At 48.2% G+C, this 24,927-nt stretch overlaps 1 protein-coding gene across 1 annotated transcript in view; it reads right to left on the bottom strand.

Moving 5' to 3' along the window:
• The window catches only part of CCDC183 (coiled-coil domain containing 183), a 319,356-nt gene that overhangs the window by 78,935 nt on the left and 215,494 nt on the right, over nt 1-24,927 (bottom strand). The window contains exon 12 of the mRNA XM_086919361.1: nt 6,866-7,009. Within this exon, the coding sequence (XP_086775487.1) occupies nt 6,866-7,009 (144 nt within the window). The remainder of the gene's footprint in view (nt 1-6,865; nt 7,010-24,927) is intronic.

Consider the following 24,927-nt stretch of genomic DNA (forward strand, 5'->3'; position numbering starts at 1 on the left):
CCAAACCAAAAAAGAGACCACTGCTAATTAGAGGAAAAAGAGAAACATCTCAAAGAGGTAGGGGACATCCAACCTCTAGACAGGATAAGTATAATTACACCCACAACCCTAGTACAGCGAAGTATATCGAGATGAAAACTCAGAATGTTCTTAAAGAAGAGAAAGAACTATAGAAGTGAATATTTACTGAAGAGAATGTCTACCCACAAAATAGAGGCCATGGATGTAAAAACTAATATTTGAGCGGTAAAATATCCCAGATAACTTAACAAGCAGTGTTCACTGAACAACTATAAAGAACATAAGTAAGTAACAATGCAAGCCCCAAAAAATGGAGGTAACCATTGCCAATATAAGTATTTGAAGGAATACAAAAAAGAAATCTTCACCCTACCATATGGAAGGCTCCAGGAAAGAAGTGTACATATCAAGGGGGAAATGGCCAATGCACAGGCAAGGAATGCACATCATTGCAGAGCGGGTATAACCACCATCAAGAAGATTAGAAGAATTTAAAGGAAAACCAGCCTGTGCACCATTGGAATTGAATGAAAAGTGCCCCCGGGCAAATATTTTCGAAAAGGACCATAATCAACTGAAGCATAGATAAAAAAAGAATGTCCTAGTGGGACCCTCAGACGGGTAAGAAACATAGACTGCGGAGAAGAGCCCAAACTCCACCAAAGTAGAAACTCAGAATAGCCGAAAAGTACAAGCATGCTCTCGGAATAGAAACTCCCACCATGGGCATAAACAAGATGTCCCAATTAGAGATACTTGAAGTCAAAAGTAATGCTTACCTGCATACCAAAATGCTTCTAAGGGAGCAGGTAACATAGGTAAGCTTCCTAACTAGAAGAAAAAAACTACAAGCAAAAGAATTCTTGAGCATGAAACCCATTATCAGAAAAAAAATGGGAAAAAACCTATTTAATAGGTATTCTCTTAACACACAAAAAGAGGACACAACCTGACATATGCAGTATTGAAAAGATAATACCTATTTTGGTGTCACCAACAGGTGCAATATAGACAACTATGACACTGCCAAAACAAGGCAACCCGTGTAAGAAATAAAAGATCCCAAACAAGCCTATTATAAGGAAAAAACCTAGTGAGGCAAATAATTAGAAAGAGACAATAAATCAATCAATCAATCAGGAGTTTCTTTAGTGTGGGTACTCACCCGTGAGGGTCTCAAGGCGCCTATTGGGTGGGGGGGGGGGGGGGGCCTGCTAATCCGTCTAGGCACAGAGGTTCAGTCAAAGAACCTGGTCTTGAGATCCTTCCTGAATTGGGTCAGCAACGGTGATTTCCCAGGGTGGAGAGGGAGGGTGTTCCAGGTCTTGGCGGCGAGGTGGGAGAGATTTATTCCTACGGTTTTGGTCTTGTGGATCCGTGGGAAGGTGGCCAGGGCCAGTTGACAGAGCAAAGGTGTCTGGTGGCTATGTGGAATGAGAGGCGGTGGTTCAGATATGCAGGTCCTGTGTCGTGGAGAGCTTTGTGGGCATGTGTGAGGAGCATGAAGGTGCTTCTTTTGTTAACTGGAAGCCAGTGGAATTCTCGAAGGTTTTTTGTGATGTGGCTGCAGCGGGGGATGTTGAGGACCAGACTGACTGTGGCATTTTGAATGTCCTGTAGTTTCCTGATGAGTTTCTGGGTGATGCCAGCGTAGAGTGCGTTGCCGTAGCCAAGTCTGCTAGGAAGGAGCTTGTGAGTGAACTTCTTTCTGGATTCTGTGGGGATCCATCTGAATGTCTTTCGAAGCAGGCAGAGCGTGTGGAAGCAAGATGAGGGTACAGCGTTGATTTGGCAGTTAATTGTGAGCCAGGAGTCCAGTATGAACACTACACTACATGGGGATAGGGGGGTTCCCAGTGCGGCAGGCCACCATTAGTCGTCCCAGGTGGAGGGGGTGCGTCCCAGGATGAGTACTTTGGTCTTGTTGAAGTTGAGCTTGTGGCAGCTATCTTTCATCCAGGTGGCAACAACCTTCATCTTGTTGTGGAAGGTGATTCTGGCGGCTGGAGGTTCCTTGGTGAGGTAGAGGATCAGCTGGGTATCGCCGGTGTAAAAGACGGTGTTGAGTCTGTGGTACATGACGATGGCAGCAAGGGGGGTGATGTAGACTTTGAAGAAAGTGGGACTCATGGAGGAGCTCTGGGCCACTCCGCAGCTGATCTCTGAAGGGTCTGAGAGGAATGGAGGTAGTCTGACTCACAGTGTTCGGCTGGTAAGGAAGGAGTAGATTCAGTCCAGGACCTTGTCGCGGTTGCTAGCATCATGGATTCTTGTGATTAGGGTGCGTGGTAGATGGTGTCGAATGCAGCCGAGAGGCCCAGTAGGATGAGGGCTGCGGTTTTGCCTCGGTCGAGAAGGAATATCATCATCAGTGGTAACGAGGTGTTTTGTCTTGGTGCTGTGGTTGCTTCGGAACCCGGATTGGGAGATGTCCAGGATGTGGTTCCTTTCGATGAACTCTGTTGATGGCCTTCTCAATGACCTTGGCTGGGAAGGGAAGCAGTGAGATGGGTCTGAAGTACTTGAGGTCTGTCGGAGGATGGCTTCTTCAGCGGGGGGTTGACCTTGGCGCGTTTCCAGTCATCTGGGAAAGCAGCGGTCTCCATGGTGCAGTTGATGGTACAGGGAAGCTCGAGGGTGATGGAGATAGCTGCTCTATGCAAGATGTGATACGGGAAAGGGTCCGTGGAGGTTCCAATGTGGACGCTCCTTATGGTCTAGAGTGTGTCTGTGGTGAGCGGAGTCCAATTGAGTAGGATCTGTTGGGTTGTGGCGGATTTGCATGCTGTGATGTCGGGAGTGGTGGAAGGATCTTGGGTGTTGAAGCTGTTGTAGATCTGCCTGATCTTGTGGTGGAAGAACGTGCTGAGTTTGTTGCAGATGTCTTGGGAGGGTGGGGTGTCTGTGGTCTCCATTACGATGGCAAAGATCTCTCTGCTGTTGTGTGCGTTGGCTGTCTATGAGGGCCATTTGCTTTGTGGTTTTGAGGAGGAGGTGGTGTGTGTTGATGGAGGTTTTGAAGGTTGGGTTGTTTTCCGGAGTTTTGTTGTTCCTCCATCTCTTCTTGAGCCATTTACAGGTGTGCCTGGTCTTGTGGAGGGCGGAGTGAACCAGCTTGCTTTCTTGGAGTGTTGCTTGCCGGGGGCAATCTTGAGGGGTGCCAGAGTTTTGATGCAGTTGGAGATCCATCAGTGGAGGTTGTGTGCTGAGGTGTTAGGGTCTGCTGATGTCTGCGGTGTGGTAGTGCTGCGGAAGGTGGTGAGATGTTCTTCGGTGACCTTGTTTCAGCTACGTCGGGGGGAGCGGTGAGGACGGTGGTGTATCATGGGCATGGTGAAGGCTAAGTGCACGCAGTGGTGGTCAGTCCAGAGGAGTTCGGTGGTGTCGCTGTAGGTGATGTTTCCACTGGCGGAGAAATGGAGCCAAGCGTGTGTCCCGCTGCATGGGTTGGAGCGGTGACTAGCTACTTGAATGTTAGTGAGGTCCCCCCTGGATCAGGTTTAACCCAAGTACCCTACAAAATGTCATACAGGGCCTCGCTATATGGGTGAACAGACTCCACCCCTGTCTGACCTTGACAGAGGACATCAATTAAGGGCTCAATATACTTTTATACTGAAGGAAGAGTTAACTCCAAAACCATAGCCACTCTCCTTAAATTGTCCACAAAAGAGGAACTCGCCTCACTAGCAAGGCTAGGAGGGGAAAGTAGTCCCGAAACTGGGGAAGACTCTAACCCACTAGCCTCCCTTAGTGCAGGCAGCCAATTCTCCTTCATAAGATGTGAAACAGCCTCAGATATAGGCTGCAAAATCCCGACTCCTCCATATAATCTCCTAAAAGATGACCCTCAGAAGTATCAACATGACAGGGAAGCAGAAGGACAACATTCCCCTCAGATGGCTCCATCGACACCGCACTCGACGTAGACGGATGCCGAGATGGAGACGCCTCGACATCAAGAGGAGTAGAAGAAATTGCTTCCATCAGCACCACCCACTCCGTTGCCAGAGTCAGTTGACTGAGGATAGCTGCCATAGGAGGAAACTTCGAAGGGCTGTGCACTGGTACAGAAGCAGAGTTGATCAACGCCGACCAGCGTCGACCCAATGACCCAGAGGGCCCAACTGACACCGAGGGCAAACACGCCGGCATGGCTCCTCTTATCTCCATGGGGCCCGACGGTGCTCCAGGGGAAGGTGAAGACCCAAAGATAAGATGCAGAGAGTTATAATACTCTCTCATTTGGATCATGGACGCTCCTGCTCCCAGATAGACGGGGAGGCGTGGGGCTAAGTCTTGTATGGCCTCCTCAACCGGCGAACGGGAGGAACAATGAGAGACGGAGTCTCTACGCAGCGAAGTCGGGGATCCTGTGACTTCAACCGCCTGCACTTACCTTGGGACGCCAATGAGGAGTGATAACCCCGTGAATGTCTCCTGGAATGGCCCAGTGAATGGACCATCGAACGAGAAGGAGATCATGGTCAATGAGAAGTCTCTGAGGAATGCGTCAGCTGCGCAGCCAGGAGTTTCATTTGGTATTCCTTAAGTGCCTTCAGCTTTAACTTCCGACAGGAGCTGCAATCTTTGGAGTCGTGGTGTTTTCCCAAACGTCACATGCAAATGGAATGAGGGTCCGTAGCAGACATCTGTCGCACAGAAGACCCACAAGGCTTAAAGCCTGAAGACATGAGGAAAAAAGGCACACTGTTCCAACAAAGATAAAATGTCGAAGGAGGCCAGGAAACGCCTTGAGGAACTGCTTCTCCTGATTGGCATTGCAGCCCGGAAAAGAAGAAACTGACGTCTGACCGCTAGAGCGGACTTAAATGACTCCGCTGACGTCACAACTGGAGTCGACGTCAATACAAAGTTGCACGACGCCGACCCCCGGCGTGCAGAGGGACTGCTGAAAAATACGTCTGGATCCGGACTGGCGCCTGGAGAGAATTCGAAGTGAAAGAGGAAAAAGAATGTTTAGGGATTTACGACTAGATTTCTCTATCAGATTGTCATTGTATAGTATGCTATGTTATGGTATTGTATAGCTTATCGTTGTGCATGATAGAATGGTATGGCCTGTCATTGTATGGAATAGAAATGCACGGTATGTTATTGCATGGCATGGCATGGCATGGTATGGCCTGTCATTCTAAATTATCACATGGTATGATGATAACAAGGCCTTTCACTGTATAGTATGACATGGTATGGTATAGTATGGTCTATCATTGTACAGTATGATGTGGTCTGTCATGATATGGTTTAGGTTGTCATTGTATAATATAGTATGGTATGGTGTGACATTGTATACTATAGTATGGTATGTTATTGCTTGTCATTATATAGTATGGTATGATATGGTATGACCTGTCATTGTATAGTATGGTATTGTATAGTATGGTCTATCATTGTATAGTATCATATGATATGGCTATATATGTGACAATGTACACATTATGCTACAGTAGAGTAGGAAGCACAAAAGGGACTGCCAAACAAGAAAAAAGGTGCTTTACAATATAATGTTATCTTCACTCTGGTTTGCTCTATCAAGTAATCGTGCAAACTAATTTAAAACAGACCCTGTTTTTTGCATAACATTTTAATCATTTCCTAGACATCCTTTAAATCATGAAACATGTACCAAAAAATAATGTGTTACAACCTAAATGAGTTATTATGCAATAAAGTAAAAGCTATGAATGTATTTTGGAATCAAGTTATAGGCGACATTATAACCTGTGGCTAGCTGGCGGTGCTGCACCAGTGTAGAGGATACAAAGTAAGACAGAGCAACATGGAAATACCCTTCCACTGTCTGGGGTAGCTGTATCCACCCTTCATCTTGTATCATGCGAAGCCAAGGCCTGGCCAAAATGGATCGCATTGGTCCCAGCACACATACTTACCTTGCACAGTGAACATGTGAACATGTGACACACAGAAGATGTCTGTACAAGTTTCTGGATCTCACATTCAAGCGGAAAGGGTTTCGGTAGGCTGCACTCCTCTCTGACCCAGAGACATTGTGTTCCAGACTATTAATTCACAAACGTTGTATGCTGCCATCACCACATCATTTGGATCAGTTAGCCTTTGTACTGGAAAGATCAGGGGGTGCACTGGGAGTGCTGACAAGTGACAGTGTTTGCAGGGTGGTAGATCCAATTGAACCACTAAGCAAAGGAGAGGAGGGCTCAATCCTGGTGTCTCTGGATGCTGAATAGCGTTTGATTGTGCTAAGGAGGATGTTGATGAAGAGATACTGCCAACATATTGTACAGGGGCTTCTTTTGAGGGTACCGTTTTGCACTTTATGATGGTGTTTTGTGAAGGAGGTGGGCCTACATTGTGAGAAAAACTTTTTTTTGAAGCTGATGCTGAGTAACAAAGACATTGAAAAAGGAGGTGATTTGTTGAATTTTAGCTTGGAACTGCAACTTCAATTTGGCTGCAGGTTATGTTATGTTATGTTTAATTTCTATAGCGCACGGCTACTCCAACGGAGTGTTCCGGCGCTTTATATTGGCAGCTCAAAAAAGAAAACATAGCAGATGAAGACATTCAAAAGAGCAAGCTAACATAACTAGAGGGTAAAAAGCCAAGTTTTTAAGCCTTTCCTAAAAGACAGCAGATTAGAGGTACTGCGTAAGGCCAGTGCATTAATCACTCAGACCCTGATCTGCTTTTCTTCAAAGAGTTAAACTTATTGTATTATAATGAGGTTTAATTTGGTCTGTAACGCTTCATGCACCTTCTAATGAGTCCCCCTTATTGGTGAATATAAGCCCTGATCTTATCTGAGGATACTTGGGGACTATAACAGACATCTTCCTACCTCAGCTCGTTCATCTTTCAGCCACCCATCCTGCAGAAAGACAGATTCTGTTTCCAGTAGATACAGCAACTTCGCTTGGCAGATATCAAGCTTCTTGTAGGACTCCTTCGGGGTCTTCACTCGTCCTTCAAGGATTTCTGAATCCTTTGAGCAAGAGGATATAAAAAATAGGATAAGAATATTTCAGTGATTCAACAGTCTACTACTAAGGCCATCAAGTGCCTCTGATGATAACAGTAGCAAAGACCTAAGCATCTGCAGTGAAAGGCGCCCTCAAGCAGCAAAAAGCAACAACAGTGTAAGGTGTAAGGTTTTCTCACAAATGCTTCCCCTAGACATAAATTTGGTGTAGGCAAGACAACAGAAGTGCTAAAAAGCATTATGCAAATACCAGTACAGAATGCCCACAGCAGAGAAACCCTCCCTCACACATTGTGCGAAGGCCAAATTCAGAGCATCAAGCATAAGATGAGGCTTCCCTCACACAGATCACACATATTCGCGCGCACACACACAGACGGGAAACGTCGTTTACAACACGGTCGTTACATTGCGGTTTTTAGAACGCAAGTCGTTACAACGACTTGCGCTGGATGGCGCTCTAGTTCAAGGAATAATATAATTTACTATCCAACACCTTCCCTACTGTATGTAGACTGGAGTTGGAATAGTAAATTATACTACTCCTAAGTCCAGCGCCCTCAAACGCAAGTCGTTGTAACGATTGGCGTTGTAAAAACCGCGATGTAATGGCATGCGATGTATTAGCATGCGTTTTAATGTCATACACAGACACAATGACCACAAGTAGCCTGTGTTTTTCTCACACATATTCATATCCGATACAGTGAAGGCAATAACTTGACTATTACACTCAGGAGTGGCACAGCAAAGTTGCAGTATAATTTATACACACTGCGTAGCACCATATTTCCTTACTAGTGTACACACACCTAATATACCACAGGCAATAGTTGTGAAAGCCAAAGAAAAGGGAATAGAAGTGGTCGCTGCGGGGACCTTTTTCCTCACGAAGAACAAGCAAAAACATTAACAGGAGTATGATTTGTTTATTTAACACACAGAAGAGGTACAGCACAAGGACAGGGACAAGGAAAAGAGTTCTTGCCACTTTTCATGTGATGCTATTGTAAGCAGGTGGCAAGCATAGGACATTCATAAGCAAAGCTACATTTAAATAAAAGGTTATATACTGAAATGAAAAAATACTACATTTATTTGGGAATCTATTTTTCAATTTAAACTTCAGCAAAATAAATGTAATTTTAAAATAGTATATTTTGATTAATTAAAGAATTAATTTGAAAATTAGGGGCGCTAGAGAGCCCGGAGCAAGATGGCTGCGCCTTAGTGTAGCTCTGCTGCTCGAGCTACTAATCCGTCAAAAATCCGCTAATTACGACGCCATCCATGGCTCAAAACGTCAACTGCCTGCTTCTGAGTTCTTAAAGAGTGCTATGCTGCAGCACTTCTTCATTGGCTGCCTCTCGCACATGAAACCCACCTTTGAGCTGCAGAGCCGCGCTCCATGTAAAATAGCGGTTTCTGGGTCAGCAATCTGCTGATTCTCTTTATTATGGGCTGCCCTTCCTCTTGTTTAATGATTGTGTGCTGTATTCTACTGGTCATCCTCCCGACTGTTATTTGCTGCTGATTGTTTGCTGAAGGCTGCTGCTGCTACCCCTTTCGCTAGGACTGAACTACCTCACTGCACTGTCGGTAATATGGCGGTCGCGGCCTATTACTACTGCCTTTCGGAGCTGTGACCTACCTTCTCTGAGTGCGGAAGGCGGATACTGGTCTCTGCTGATACGCGGCTGGAGATCTTGCTGGGCAGCTTTCCAGTGTGGCAACGAGGTACGAGTAACCGCTGTTGAGGTCCGGCCTCTGTGGGGAGGTGCCCGCCGGCTGTCCTCAGTGCTGCGGCTGCGGCGGAGTCCTGCGGGCCTGTGTATTTCTCGTTGGGGCTGCGGCGGGGCGGGCTCCTGTTGCGGTTCTCTCCCCTTCTCGACAACGTGTGTGTGGGCGTGCTGCGCTGGGGCCCGTGGTTGGGTCTCGCCGCGGGGACCCTTGGAGATTTGGAGACGGGCCTTGATCGGCCGGGACAGGCCATGGTGCTTCCTGGGATTGGAGCACTCGGACGCGGCTGAGCCCAGGGCCTACCCCCGCTGCTGCCCTCTGGTGTTCTGCGGCTGTTGAGATCCCCGTAGCGCATGTGAGCTGCGGAGCGCTGGAGCGGAATCTGACAAGCTCCTGGACCTGACGATCCTTGCAAGAAGACGGAGTCGAGCACATTTTGTATTGGGCTTTGGCAGGTAGCATTGCCCCTCCCCCCCTGATAACTCTGACTGGGCGCCATTTTCACTTTCTCTGTGCTCCAGACTCTGGCAGGTATTCCCTATGATACACCAGATAGCGCCGCCATTTCCCTCTTGTGATTTTCATTGCAGCGTGTACAACACTGTGAATCCCCGATTTACGATTCACTGTCTGTAAATCCCCTATTTACTAACTCCTTGGGGAGAACTGTTCATTCGGGTGCAAGAACTCTGCTGGGCATCCTATTACATACGCAGTCTAGTCTTGGACGCTGACTGCTGGTTTACTGCAGTTTCACGAGCCCCCACTGCCACAGTCCCAGTATTGCTATGGGGCGCACAGACAAGCAGCAGAGTAAGCTTCAGTTTGAGGCTAAAAAGCATACTAAGGCCCCACTCCTGCAGCCTCTGACTCTGAACAGGACTTGGAGCATGCTCCAACCGCCAAGCTGGAGCGCATGTTGCTCAGTGTACAGCAAAGTCTACAAACTATTGATGCCAAGATTGATGGTCTCAACCTCAGCATGGACACCATGGCATCGAAACTGGAGAAGCATGGCACACAAATTGCAGAGGCGGAGGCACGCATTTCAGCCACGGAGGATCGGATGGAGGTGGTGGGGACTGCGTGTGCCACCATGGAGAAAATTTTGGATGTCATCAAGGCCAAGAATGAGGACATAGAAGCTCGTTCCCGCAGAAATAACCTCCATATTACTGGGATCACCGAAACTACCAATTCTGGGCCCATGGAGGCGTATATTGAAAGGCTGCTCACAACATTGCTGGGAGCTGAACACTTTCCCAAAGTGTTTATCGTCGAACGGGCTCATCGATCCCTGGCTCCAAAGCCCGTTCCAGGAGCCCCGCCGCGCCCAATAATTGCCAGACTCCTCAATTATAGGGACAGGGATGTGGCCCTCTGTCTGGCTAGGGAGGAGGGAAGGCTCGACTATCAAGGGATGAAAATAGAATTGTTCCCTGATTTCACCGTTGCCGTCCAGCAGGCTCGTCAAGAGTTTTACTCTGTGAAGAAGAAACTACAGTCTCTTCAAATCCCCTATGCTATGCTCTATTCGGCCCGTCTGCGCATACAACATGATGGGCAGGCACGTATCTTCACGACGCCGAAGGAGGCGCTGCAATACACTCAACGGCTGGAGTGGCAGGAGACGCTACGCAACAAGAGTGGACATTCTGACTCAGAGGGATGAGCACGTGAGACTAGCATATCTTTAATTGTAAACGTTATATTGCATTTTAGTTGTAGTTGGCTCGCTAGCTGGTTGATATAGGATTAATGTTAGAACTGTACCATCTGACAAATCAGCACTGTAGGTGCCATGCTATGTGGGTGCAGTTAAAGTATGTTGGCACAGCCACCTGTTCAGAATTGTACTTCATACCCATTATTCACGTAAGGTAGTTAATGGTAATACTTCATACTTGTTGTATGGCCATGAGTTGGTTAGCCAATTTCCTCCTAGCTCAACCCATCCCGCATGCGCGGGAGGCCAAGGACTCCTAGAGACCCACGACATGGGAATTCCCCGCACAGTTTCAGTTCTATGTTGGTGCCACAAAGGCGCCCTTATTGATGTACTGTATTTCTTCGATCCTATTGTGCTATGCATTGATATGATTCAACTGTTCTGTTTCTGTTTTGTGTATACAGGGACCTGTTTGCGGCATGGTTCAATGGCCACTGTGGGAGGGTGGGGTGGTTGAGGAACCCTGGTTCAGTCTATTGGCACTGTGCAGGATCCATTTGTGAGTACTGAGATGTCTCTTACCTGTAGACTCAATTGTGTTGCACTTTTTAAGTCACAGATTTTCTGGGCATGGTGGATATAAACCGATCTACTCTCACTTGGGTGAGTTGGAATGTCAGGGTTCTTAATAACACCAAGAAGGTGCGGCAGGTGCTGGCCTATCTGGACAGGCATCTTGTGCAGGTTGCCCTGCTGCAGGAGACACATCTCACACAGCAGTCAGTCTTCTGTGTTGCCACAAGATGGGTGGGGTGAAGCTAGCTGCATCTTACTCGTCGTACGCTCGGGGGGTTATGATTTTGGTGAAAACAAATGTTCCTTTTGCTCCCTTTCATGTTGATGCAGACACTGAGGGTAGGTACATAATAGTCCAGGGTAATGTGTGACGGGGTGGGACGTCCCTGTGAGGAAGACTGTGAGGAACATACATTTTCCTGTGACTGGTGGTCAGCTGTTCCCTTGTCGCCCCTTTCTCTTCCCATTCAGCAGCCTACTTCCCCTTCTCCGGAGGAGTGGCCGCCCGCTAACGCTGACTCCGAGCACCATTGGGGATACGAGGAGGAAAAAGGACGCTGCCCCTTTAACCCTGCCTTTGGTGAAGACGAGACTCCGCCCATCCAGAGCGTCACCGAGCCAAAAGGAGGAGGATCCCGGAAGACATCGACGGCGTTTCCCCGGAGGAAGAAGGCGTTGTGGATTGGAGACGGAGTGCGGAAAGAAGAAGCTACGGTGAAGAGGACGCCTCGACTAGCCCAGCTGAGACCAGCAAGCCAGGAGGCCAACGTTCCTGCAAAGCGCCCCACCACGCTCCCGCGGGAGGAGCATGGCTTACAAAGGTACGGGGCAGGGTTGCGGGTTGGGCGGATTGGAGTGGCCAGCCTACTGTGTAAGCAACCCGTGTAAACCTAGTTCCCAATACCATTTTCCCTCTCTCACGAGCATTACCGGCACTGTAGTATCTAGAGTGAATACACTTCACACATGGTTTCCCTCACTCCCGGCCCTTGCATAATACGCTCGGAACGTCCCAGTGATTGCTCTCTCTCTTTTCCTTCCTTTATGGTCTCGGCGTACCCGCTGAACATTATGTGGAAGTCGTTTTTGAAGTTACTATTCTAGCTGCAACTCCTCCCTTTCATCGCCGCAACACCCTGGAACTCCCTGCTTTTCCCAAGGGCGTCAGAACAGAGCCCAGCGAGTTCGCCCGGATAAGACTCACAAGCAGGAGAAAGAAAGCATATTTGAAAATAAAGCCCTCTTTGAAAGCGTTCTTTCAGACTTCTGACTCAGTTCCTTCCCCTCCTGACCCTACCCTGGTACAAGTGGTGTCAGAAGTGGGATGTCCATCTCAGTCCATCTGTGATCCCGAGATGGACGCCCTAATTCAGCATCTTATTAAGGGGCAGGAAAAACTGGAGTGGGCAGTAGAAAGACAATTGTCAGCGGCTCAGGCAGATCGGGACTTATTTAAAAATACCATCACTGCCCAACAGGAATGCATGCAGAAAAACGTACCGCCTCCAACTGGCCTAGCTCCTGTAGAGAGTAGAATACATGTGCCCAACCCCTCAGGGATCGCCCAGCAAAAATACGTACATGGTGAAGACCCTGATGCCTTCCTTATGAATTTTGAGCAAGCGGCGAGAGCACTGGGTTGGCCCGAAGAGAAGTGGCCCTTTTTTCTGGCTCCATTGTTAACCGGAGAGGCACAGTTGGCGTACCAGGTGGCTAATCCTGTAGGTAATGCTCCCTACCACCTGATTAAGAATGTGATACTGGACCACTTGGGGTTAGACCCCGAAGCATACCGAGTCCGGTTCCGAAAGGAAAAAGGGTTCACCTGGCGAGAATCCTAAGACCCTATTTTTTAGACTCAAAATGATGGCTGACAAGTGGCTGAAGCCCGAGACCAGTACCAAAGAAGATGTCCTGGCTAAAATTTACCTGGAGCAATTGATGGAGGCTCTTCCATATGGGTCTCAGAGATGGCTGAGACAGCATTCAGGTCTCATGGTGGAGCAGGCCATAGAAATGGCCGCCAATTATGCCCGGGCTCAACCTCGTGGGTCAGGGTGGGAACAAGAGAGACATTCCAAAAACATGATACCAGCCAAACCCGAGAAGAAAACAAAAATGATAACGGAACAGATAAGAATAAGACCTCTGAGGATGGAATCCCCTATGTCACGTGGGCCCCAGTGTTTCGAGTGTGGCGAATGGGTCCACATCGCCCGCTTGTGTCCTAGAAAACATCCGACAGAGGAACCAATGTAAGTGGGTTATCTACCCAAAACAGTTCTATACTCCGCAGAGATGGGAACCTCGTTCTATGTGAGTATGATGATAAATGACCATGTAGTGAAAACCCTATTAGACTCAGGGTGTAGACAGTCCGTGGTCCAAGAACGCCTTGTCCACACCAACCAGTACGTTCCTGATACCCTGGTTCATATTCGATGCGTCCATGGAGACGTCAAGCCCTATGCTTTAGCGCATGTTACCATACGTCCAAAAGACAAACCAGCTTGTATAGTGAGAGTAGGAGTAGTGGACTCTCTTCCAGAGGACATGATATTAGGGGTAGACAATCCCAAATTCCTCGCCTTGTTCCAGAAGACTCTCTTGGAACGTTCCCCGATGATTGAGGGTCCCCAGTCTGCACTTATAACCCCTGACCCTTGGATAATGGATCGTAGCTTCAAATTTGCCCAAGCAGAGGACAGAACACTATACAATGCATGGGAAGCTGCTCATGCTACACAAGACACACCAAACGCATCGTTTCCCAGGTTTGTTATACGAAATGATCTCCTATATAGGGAGGCGGAAATGGGAAGTAATCTTCAACTCCTGGTCCCCTCCTCCTTCCGGGAGCAAGTCCTATTTTTTGCTCACGCTCATCTGACAGCCGGACACGCAGGCAGGGAAAAAACCACTGAGAGCATTGTGCAGCATTTTTATTGGCCAGGTATCTACAAGGATGTGCAGGAGTACTGCAAGAAATGCGAAATCTGCCAGAGGAAGAACACACACAGACCCCCGGCTGCACCTTTACATCCCATGCCCATTATTGGTGTACCCTTTGAGCGGGTAGGGATGGACTTAATCGGGCCCCTCCCGAAGTCATCTAGGGGTCATCAATACGCTCTTGTCATTGTGGACTACGCAACAAGGTTCATAGAGGCATTTCCATTACGGGCTCCTACCACCGCAAACGTGGCAGAAAAGTTTGTAGAGCTGTTCGCCCGTGTAGGATTCCCTAAAGAGGTCCTTACAGACCAAGGGACTCCCTTTACGTCCCGCATAATGAGGGAGGTGTGCAAATCTCTGAACATCCGACACCTGAAGACATTGGTCTACCATCCACAGACCTATGGTCTGGTTGAACGATACAACAGACGTTGAAATCCACCTTGAAGAAGATGCTGTCTACAGAAGGGCCGGCATGGGACCGCTTGCTTCCCCTAGCGTTATATGTGCTTAGAGCTCAAAAACAGAGCAGTCTTGGATGTTCAGCTTTTGAACTTCTATATGGACGTCTCCCAAGGTCATTGTTAAAAATGACCAAAGACACTTGGGAAACCCAAGAGGCGCAAGAACAGAAGACGCTCCTGGAATATACGACGCAGTTAAGAGCTAAACTGGGAAAACTGAGAAACCTTGCAGACACAAATCTGGAACAACAAAGACAAAAGCAGAAAAAATATTACGATCGAGGGACCAGACTGAGGAGGCTCAACATTGGGGAATGGGTGCTGGTGCTCCTACCGTCTCTCTCCAACAAAAACGAATGGATGGGACCCTATGAAGTGGTTGAGACCATAGGGAATACCACCTATAGACTCCGGCTCTCCCCAACGAAAACCCAAAGCTACCACATCAATTTATTAAAGAAGTGGATAGGACCAGTTCCACGTGGCAATAACCTGGTGCTCCCTATGATGTCAGAAAAAGCCTCTACACTAGAACACCTCGTTATAAACCCGGATCTAACCGACCGGATGAGGAAGAGCTTATTTGACATCCTACGACCCTTGTCCAACATCTTTTCCGACTTACCAGGGAAGACCACTTTGGTAGAGCACTGTATTGAGACGACCCCGGGAAAAATAGTGAAACAATGCCCGTATAGGATCCCTGCGTCCAGACGAGAAGCCGTGAGAAAGGAGGTCCTGGACATGCAGAAACTAGGTGTGATCCGGCCGTCGAAAAGCAGTTGGGCCTCCCCGATTGTGATGGTTCCTAAACCCGATGGGTCCAAAAGATTTTGTATGGATTTTAGAGCTCTAAATGCCATCTCTATGTTTGACGCATACCCCATACCTCGTGTCGACGAGCTGGTAGAAAAACTAGGGGACGCTGTCTTCATCACCACCCTTGATCTCACAAAAGGATATTGGCAGGTGCCCCTCCTTGAAGAAGACCGAAAGAAGACCGCCTTCATCACAGACGACGGACTATACGAGTTCACGGTTCTTCCTTTTGGATTACACAGTGCACCTGCCACTTTTCAGCGACGTATGAATTGTGTGTTGAAACCCTATTCATCGTTTAGTTCGGCCTACTTGGACGACATCGTGATTTACAGCAAAACGTGGGAGGAGCACTTGAGGCACGTAAGTATCATTCTCTCAGCGCTACAACAAGCCGGATTACACGTCAACTCAAAAAAGTCCTGTGCAGCCTTCACTAGGGTCAACTACTTGGGATATGTCCTGGGGGAGGGTACCATCGCACCACAAGCGGAGAAGGTGAGAGCCATTCAGAACACCTGCTTTCCGAGCAACAAAAGAGAACTAAGAGCCTTCCTCGGACTGGTTGGCTATTATAGGCGGTTCATCCCTAAATTTGCTGAAGTCGCTACACCCCTCGCGGACCTCCTACGTAAAGACGTCAGACCTAAGGAAATACAGCATCTTTCCCAGGAAGCCCAAGATGCCTTTGAACGTTTGAAACACATCATAATCACCGCCCCAGTCTTGGAGTCTCCCAATTTTTATAAAACCTTCATCCTTGCCACTGACGCTTCAGACGTAGGATTAGGGGCCGTGCTGTCACAGGTGGGCGACGATGGTGTAGAACATCCCATTCTGTATACCAGACGTAAACTATTCCACAGGGAGTGTAGGTATTCCACTGTAGAACGTGAGTGCCTGGCCATCAAATGGGCCATCGAAAAGTTACAATACTATCTGGAAGGGAAGGCATTCATCTTACAAACTGATCACACTCCATTAAAGTGGATGTACCAGAACAGGACATTGAATGCCAGGGTACTCAGATGGTTCCTATCCCTCCACCCCTACTCCTTTTCCGTGCAACATAAAAAGGGCACGGAAAACGGCAATGCGGACTATCTCTCTAGGGTCTTTCCTCTCCCCGAGCGGGAGATTCCTGGGGGGGAGGTGTGTGACTGGGCGGGACGTCCCTGTGAGGAAGACTGTGAGGAACATACATTTTCCCATGACTGGTGGTCAGCTGTTCGCTTGTCGCCCCTTTCTCTTCCCATTCAGCAGTCTACTTCCCCTTCTCCGGAGGGGTGGCCGCCCTCTAACGCTGACTCCGAGCACCATTGGGGATACGAGGAGGAAAAAGGACGCTGCCCCTTTAACCCTGCCTTTGGTGAAGAAGAGACTCCGCCCATCCAGAGCGTCACCGAGCCAAAAGGAGGAGGATCCCGGAAGACATCGGATGGCGTTTCCCCGGAGGAAGAAGGCGTTGTGGATTGGATACGGAGTGCGGAAAGAAGAAGCTACGGTGAAGAGGACGCCTCGACTAGCTCAGCTGAGACCAGCAAGCCAGGAGGCCAACGTTCCTGCGAAGCCCCCCGCCACGCTCCCACGGGATGAGCGTGGCTTGCAAAGGTACGGGGCAGGGTTGCGGGTAGGGCGGGTTGGAGTGGCCAGCCTACTGTGTAAGCAACCCGTGTAAACCTAGTTCCTAATACCATTTTCCCTCCCTCACGAGCATTACCGGCACTGTAGTATCTTGAGTGAATACACTTCACACGTGGTTTCCCTCACTCCCGGCCCTTGTATAATACGCTCCGAACGTCCCAGTGATTGCTCTCTCTCTTTTCCTTCCTTTATGGTCTCGGCGTACCCGCTGAACATCGTGTGGAGGTCGTTTTTGAAGTTACCATTCTGGCTGCAACACCTCCCTTGCATCGCCGCAACACCCTGGAACTCCCCGCTTTTCCCAAGGGCGTCAGAACGGAGCCCGACGAGTTCACCCGGATAAGACTCACAAGCAGGAGAAAGAAAGCATATTTGAAAATAAAGCCCTCTTTGAAAGCGTTCTTTCAGACTTCTGACTCAGTTCCTTAACCTCCTGACCCTCCCCCGGTAGTACTAAGTTATGTAATACACATTTGACTATGATAAATGTATATGGTCCAAACACGGACGATCCCGCCTTTTTTGATACTTTGTGGAGTAAACTCTATCATATCTCCCCCGATACCCTTATTTGTGGTGGTGATTTTAATGTGGTACTCGATCCCATGATGGACAGGAGAAGGTCTGTAGATTACCCGTCCAAAGGGCCACCTGTGCTGTACTTGAGGGAAATCGCTGGATCTCGCTGATATCTGGAGACTGCAATACCCACAAACCATGGAGGGCACATGTCATTCATATGCGAGGCAGTCTTGGTCATGCATTGATTATTGGCTGGGAACGCTTAATGTTTATAATGGGGTTACGCAGATCAGGCATCTACCTAGGACTATGTCCGATCACTTCCCAGTAGGATTGGACTGGACTCTTCCCTCTCATATCCCACCTCCTTTCCAATGGCACTTACAGTCCTCTTCCCTACAGGACCCAGTGTTTACTGAGGGTATCCGTGAGGCTATAACAGATTACTTCTCATTTAATACAGGTTCGGTCCAAACCATGGAAACTCTGTGGGAAGCCTTTAAGGTGACCATTCGTGGGAAATGTCTTGGCCTCCACGCTGGGGTCCTGAAATCTCTCGAGCGCACCATGGCTACGCTAGAGCAGGAGCTAGGCGACCTTGAACGCCAATATAGCGTCCGGTCTGACCCAACTATACTGGCGCACATAAAGGAAAAAATTCTAGCATATAATGAAACAGCTGAGCATGAGGTTGGGCTTCTCTCCCGACGGAATAGGGCACAATATTATGGGGAGGGTGGCAGGCCGGGGAGGACACATGCTGCCCGTATCCTAGACCCACACCCTCGGGCGCAGGTGGTTTAGGCAATCAGGGTTAATGATGACACATATTACGACACTGATAACATTCTACAGGAATTCTCTGATTATTACACTAAGATGTACGCCCACCGGCCCACAGCCAGCACTGCTGATTTGGAACAATATCTTGACGATATCTCCTTGGTGTGGCTCTCGCGGGGGCAACAAGAATTTCTAATGCACCGGCTCACTCAGGGGGAGGTGCGGGATGCTATTTCCGCTCTGCCTAATGGGAAAGTTGCAGGTACTGATGGGCTGCTGGCCGAATTTTATAAAGAGCATGTTGAACAATTAGCGCCGTATCTCCTTCAACTCTATAAGAAGGCATATGATGCTCAATGTCTGCCGCCGACCCTGAGGGAGGCGCTAATGGTCGCCCTTTTGAAACCTGATAATCCGCCTGATAAATGTGACTCATATCGCCCACTCTCTATCATAAATACTGACATTAAAATTCTGGCGAAAGCTTTGGCCACAAGGATTCAGCTCCTCCTTCCGGTTATGGTACTCCCGGATCAGTCGGGATTTATTCCCACTCGCTCCACGTCTCATAACTTGCGCACCATTTTTGCAGTAATGCATGTTTTGAAGCCCACGCTCCCAGCGGTAGCATTGTTGCTCGACGCTGCTAAAGCGTTCGACTCAATCTCTTGCTCCTATATGATTGCAGTCCTCCACCGTATGGGCGTTCCGTTTGTATTTACAAACTGGATTAGATTGTTGTACACTAGGCCAGAGGCTAGAGTTAGACTTAACGGCCAGCTCTCACAAAAGTTTTCCATCCACCGTGGCACTCGGCAGGGCTGCCCTTTATCGCCCCTGCTATTTGCGCTGGTTTTGGAGCTATTAGCTTGTATACTGAGGCAGTGGCATGCTGCATCGGCCTTGCGTTTTGTTCAGCGTCCTCTTGCAGTTTTCATGTATGGTGCTGTATGTTCGAGAGCCGGCGCAGTTTCTGGCGCAACTTATCCGGGAGTACATTCGGTTTGAATGGTTCTCAGGCCTAGGAATCAACTGGTCCAAGTCCACTATACTGACTCTCACTGATAGTGCACGCCCCTTTGACATGGAATACCCATTAACGTGGTGTTCAGATGCTATCAAATACCTAGGTATCTGGCTACATAGGGATCCGCAGACAGTCATACAGGCTAACTTTGGCACAGCTGTCACATGATTGGAGAAGCAAGTTGATCGTTGGATTAAATTGCCCCTATCCTTTGCTGACCGCATAGCCTTAATGAAAATGGTAGTACTTCCACGATTTTTATATCTCTTTTTAAATATCCCGGTACGTCTTACGAGGCACTTTTTTGACACTCTTCGCTCACTCCTGATCACACTGGCATGGGGTGGTAAGAAATCTCGGCTTAAGTGGGAAACACTCACCTTACTGTATGAGCAGGGTAGGTTTGCTGCACCGGACCTCCTCCTTTACTAACTCTGTGCGCAAGAACAGTAGGCCTATTACTGGCAGCATGACCCAGCATACATCCCACACGCGGCGGTGGAGGCAGGTGCTGTGCATCCTATGCCCCTCAAGGCCATGATAGTTAACTCGCACACAGTGCACGAGAAAGGGGAGTTCGATACAATTCAAACTACATCTAATGCTTGGCGAGAGCTAGGTCACTGAGCGCACAAACTACCGCTGTATGTTCTAAACATGCCGCTGCTCCACCATTCCGATATCTTGGTCACCCAGGAGGCGAGTACGTTGAGGGCACTTGCAGAGATGGGTCTCTCCATCATGGCGGATATCTTCCCTGGGGGTCAGTTCGTAGCCTTGGCAGACCTGGCCCTTTGGGGTGCAACCTCCGCCATGCAGATCTTTGTATACACTAGGTTGCGCTTTGCCGTGCGTGCACATTTCCCTTCTGAGCCACCGACTCTTGAGGCGCTGCAACTCCTATACACTGCTACATCCAGAACCAAGCAAATTACAAAACTCTATAGGGCTTCCCAAACTGACATGACGTCTATGGGGGCGACTGCACTAGACAAATGGAATGCGGTGCTACCAGAGCCGGTCTCGGAGGATGAGTGGTTCTATAGCTGCCGCCTAACGGGCCAGCTGAGGGCCAATGGTAACCTCCGTCTGGTGCATTTTAAATATTTGCATCAGTTGTATTATACACCGGCGCAGTTGTTTAAATTTGGGCTCCGACAATCTGATGCTTGTAAACGCTGTGGTATTTACAACAAGGTTTGTAAATCGATTTTGGCCACTATAGGTGTGGCAGGGTATACTCAGACATGAGTCCCTTTCTCACTGCTCCATCAGGATTCAAGCAAGCCGGGCCGAAGAGGCTGAAATGCCAGAAACCGGTCCCCGGTAGCTTGTCTCCTTTCTGGTAAAGAATTGGCTTGGTAGTTTAGTCTGCCCTGTTCCCATGATGCACTGGGCCAGGGACAGACTGATTTGCATATAGCCAGGTTCTGAGCTGGGATGGGGCAGTGAGATAAATAACGGTGATGGATCAAGCCCTGATCTTTGGACTGGGTAAGAGTGGTCTGCTCAATTCAGACACTCTGTTCATCACCACCCCCTTTTGTAAATCGATTTTGGCCACTATAGGTGTGGCAGGGTATACTCAGACATGAGTCCCTTTCTCACTGCTCCATCAGGATTCAAGCAAGCCGGGCCGAAGAGGCTGAAATGCCAGAAACCGGTCCCCGGTAGCTTGTCTCCTTTCTGGTAAAGAATTGGCTTGGTAGTTTAGTCTGCCCTGTTCCCATGATGCACTGGGCCAGGGACAGACTGATTTGCATATAGCCAGGTTCTGAGCTGGGATGGGGCAGTGAGATAAATAACGGTGATGGATCAAGCCCTGATCTTTGGACTGGGTAAGAGTGGTCTGCTCAATTCAGACACTCTGTTCATCACCACCCCCTTTTGTAAATCGATTTTGGCCACTATAGGTGTGGCAGGGTATACTCAGACATGAGTCCCTTTCTCACTGCTCCATCAGGATTCAAGCAAGCCGGGCCGAAGAGGCTGAAATGCCAGAAACCGGTCCCCGGTAGCTTGTCTCCTTTCTGGTAAAGAATTGGCTTGGTAGTTTAGTCTGCCCTGTTCCCATGATGCACTGGGCCAGGGACAGACTGATTTGCATATAGCCAGGTTCTGAGCTGGGATGGGGCAGTGAGATAAATAACGGTGATGGATCAAGCCCTGATCTTTGGACTGGGTAAGAGTGGTCTGCTCAATTCAGACACTCTGTTCATCACCACCCCCTTTTGTAAATCGATTTTGGCCACTATAGGTGTGGCAGGGTATACTCAGACATGAGTCCCTTTCTCACTGCTCCATCAGGATTCAAGCAAGCCGGGCCGAAGAGGCTGAAATGCCAGAAACCGGTCCCCGGTAGCTTGTCTCCTTTCTGGTAAAGAATTGGCTTGGTAGTTTAGTCTGCCCTGTTCCCATGATGCACTGGGCCAGGGACAGACTGATTTGCATATAGCCAGGTTCTGAGCTGGGATGGGGCAGTGAGATAAATAACGGTGATGGATCAAGCCCTGATCTTTGGACTGGGTAAGAGTGGTCTGCTCAATTCAGAAACTCTGTTCATCACCACCCCCTTTTGTAAATCGATTTTGGCCACTATAGGTGTGGCAGGGTATACTCAGACATGAGTCCCTTAGTCCCTGCTCCATCAGGATTCAAGCCAGCCGGGCCGAAGAGGCTGAAATGCCAGAAACCGGTCCCCGGTAGCTTGTCTCCTTTCTGGTAAAGAATTGGCTTGGTAGTTAGTCTGCCCTGTTCCCATGATGCACTGGGCCAGGGACAGACTGATTTGCATATAGCCAGGTTCTGAGCTGGGATGGGGCAGTGAGATAAATAACGGTGATGGATCAAGCCCTGATCTTTGGACTGGGTAAGAGTGGTCTGCTCAATTCAGACACTCTGTTCATCACCACCCCCTTTTGTAAATCGATTTTGGCCACTATAGGTGTGGCAGGGTATACTCAGACATGAGTCCCTTTCTCACTGCTCCATCAGGATTCAAGCAAGCCGGGCCGAAGAGGCTGAAATGCCAGAAACCGGTCCCCGGTAGCTTGTCTCCTTTCTGGTAAAGAATTGGCTTGGTAGTTTAGTCTGCCCTGTTCCCATGATGCACTGGGCCAGGGACAGACTGATTTGCATATAGCCAGGTTCTGAGCTGGGATGGGGCAGTGAGATAAATAACGGTGCTGGATCAAGCCCTGATCTTTGGACTGGGTAAGAGTGGTCTGCTCAATTCAGACACTCTGTTCATCCCCCCCCCCCCCCCCTTTTGTAAATTGTAAACGCTGTGGTGCACCTGGAGCTGGATTTTATCATCTGGCTTGGGTATGTCCTAAAATACTTGCTTATTGGAGCTCAGTTGTTGGAATGATTAGCCAGATGATTGAAGAAACCCTTGAATGTCATCCAAAACTGTGTCCACTGGGAACTGGGGCAAAGGTGAAGGCGTCTCATACAGAATTTGTGTCTATAGCATTGCTCATAGCCAAACGCAGGATCTCTGCCTGTTGGGAGAGTCGTTTAGCACCTACAACTAAACTGTGGCTACAGGGACCAGCTCACATGCTATGCGGAGGAGTTGCCATCTGCTTCCAAGCCTCGAGACATTTGGTGGCCGCTCACAACGTATCTGCTGGTAATTACTGATGTATAATGTCCATATTGTATTTATAATGCTAACCTGTTCGCCCTCGCCCTCGCCCTACAAATCAATGCCCGTTTTGCCATGTATGTAACTCTGGTTATATTGGATCTCATGTTCTGCGACGATGTACTTTCACTACTGTGACACTAATTGATATGTCAACTGTACTGATGTCCTGCCTTTGACAATTTGCAATGTTCTGTATTGTATTTGAAAAAGCACAAATGAAGTTAAAAAAAAAAAAAGATTACATTTGAAAATTAGGGTATTAATGCTGTAGCATTTTTCTTTTCGGTTCTACATTTAAAATACATATATAAAATTGACAATAATTGTTAACATAAAAATATGTTCACTAACTTTGGCCGAGATGCTCCACATAGTATATGTTTAAATGTTAAGGCAGAGACTGGAAAGAAGAAGCTGCCTGGTACAAAAGCATGAAGGTGTAACTTCAAGATTTCCAGCGAAAAGGCAATTTTGTGCAAGATTGTGAACAATCTCCTATTATTTAAGTCTTCCATTTCAATTTTACACTTTTCTTCACAACCTTTATCACCAGAGCAGCATATATGAGTTGGTACGTTGACACAGGTAATAAACGTGATTTTAGAGCACTGCTACTGTCTTGTAAACTTCAGTTCACCTTTATTGTAAAAAGCGATATGAACTGGCCCATGGTACCAAAGAGGTAACCAAAGTCTGTGATTCAAAACCATTTGGTGAGGACTTCTTTTCCTGAATTTCAGGAGAACTATAATACAGTCAAGTGTCATCCCCCATAAGCGGTCATTCACAATAAGAAACAACACTATGTTTTTTTCTGGCGACCCTTTCTCTTTAATTTTCCATTTATTTATTTATTTATTTATGACATTTATTGAGCGCGAACGAATACCCGTGGGCGTCTCGGCGCTAGACTATTCAGCTATCTTTCCCCAAGGAGTTGATGACTACAGAGGATTGTTGGGCAATGTCACTGGTTAAAGAGCCAGGTTTTTAATCTCTTCCGAAACTGCAGAGGTGAGGGGCTGGTTCTGATATTTTGAGGCAATGTATTCCATACCTTAGGAGCCGCAACTGAAAAGCGGCGGTCGCCCCAAGAGACCGTTTTGGAACGTGGAACCACTAATTGGTTGAGGTTGTGGATCGAAGCTGTCTGGCCGGTTTATAGGGTATAAGCTGGTCCTTAAGGGGGCGTGGTCCTTGATCGTGGAGTGCCTTGTAGACTATGCAGAGTGATTTAAACTTGATCCTATTTTGGATTGTCAGCCAGTGGTATGTCCTTATAGTATCGGAGATGGGTGCAAACTTAGGTGTTCTAGCCAGCAGACGTGCTGCTGCATTCTGTATTGTCTGCAATTTTTTAGTTACCCTGGCTTGAGCATTTAGAAAAAGTGCATTGCAGTAGTCTAGGGATGATAGAACTAAGGAACTGTCCAATGTTTTGGCTGCTGCATCAGGTAGAAAAGGGATGATTTTCCTTATCATTCTAAGTTTATGATGGGCTATGGCCGCTACTTTGTTCGCATGTGCCATGAAGTTGAGATGATCATCAAAGGTTACTATCAAATTCCTGACCTTAGAGGTCGGGCTGGGAGGGGTACCGAAGGCTGGAGGCCACCAGGATGCAGACCAAATCGGGGAAAGGGTTCCAAAGATGACCACCTCCGTTTTATCGGAGTTGAGCTTCAGGCAGTTACCTGCCATCCACTCTCCAATGGCCATCATTCCATTTTGGAAGCGCTCTGCCACCTCCAGTCCGTCACCTTTAATGGCCAACACCAGTTGCGTGTCATCCGCATAGGAGGTAAGGCTCATCCCATATGCTTTGATCACACAAGCAAGGTCCGACACATAGATGTTAAATAGTGTCAGACTAAGGGATGAGCCTTGAGGAACTCCACACGGTAATGACAGCTTGGCCGATTGGTATGGCCCCAGTGTGACCACCTGCGTTCTATCGGCCAGGAAGGAAGAGAGCAAGTTTCTCGCTGTGTGGTGAATGCCCATCCTTCCGACACGGTCCACCAAGATCTTGTGGTCGACCGTGTCGAAAGCTGCCGAGAGATCTAGCAG

This window comes from Lissotriton vulgaris, chromosome 5, assembly GCF_964263255.1.
Source record: "Lissotriton vulgaris chromosome 5, aLisVul1.2, whole genome shotgun sequence".
Taxonomy (NCBI): Eukaryota; Metazoa; Chordata; class Amphibia; order Caudata; family Salamandridae; genus Lissotriton; species Lissotriton vulgaris.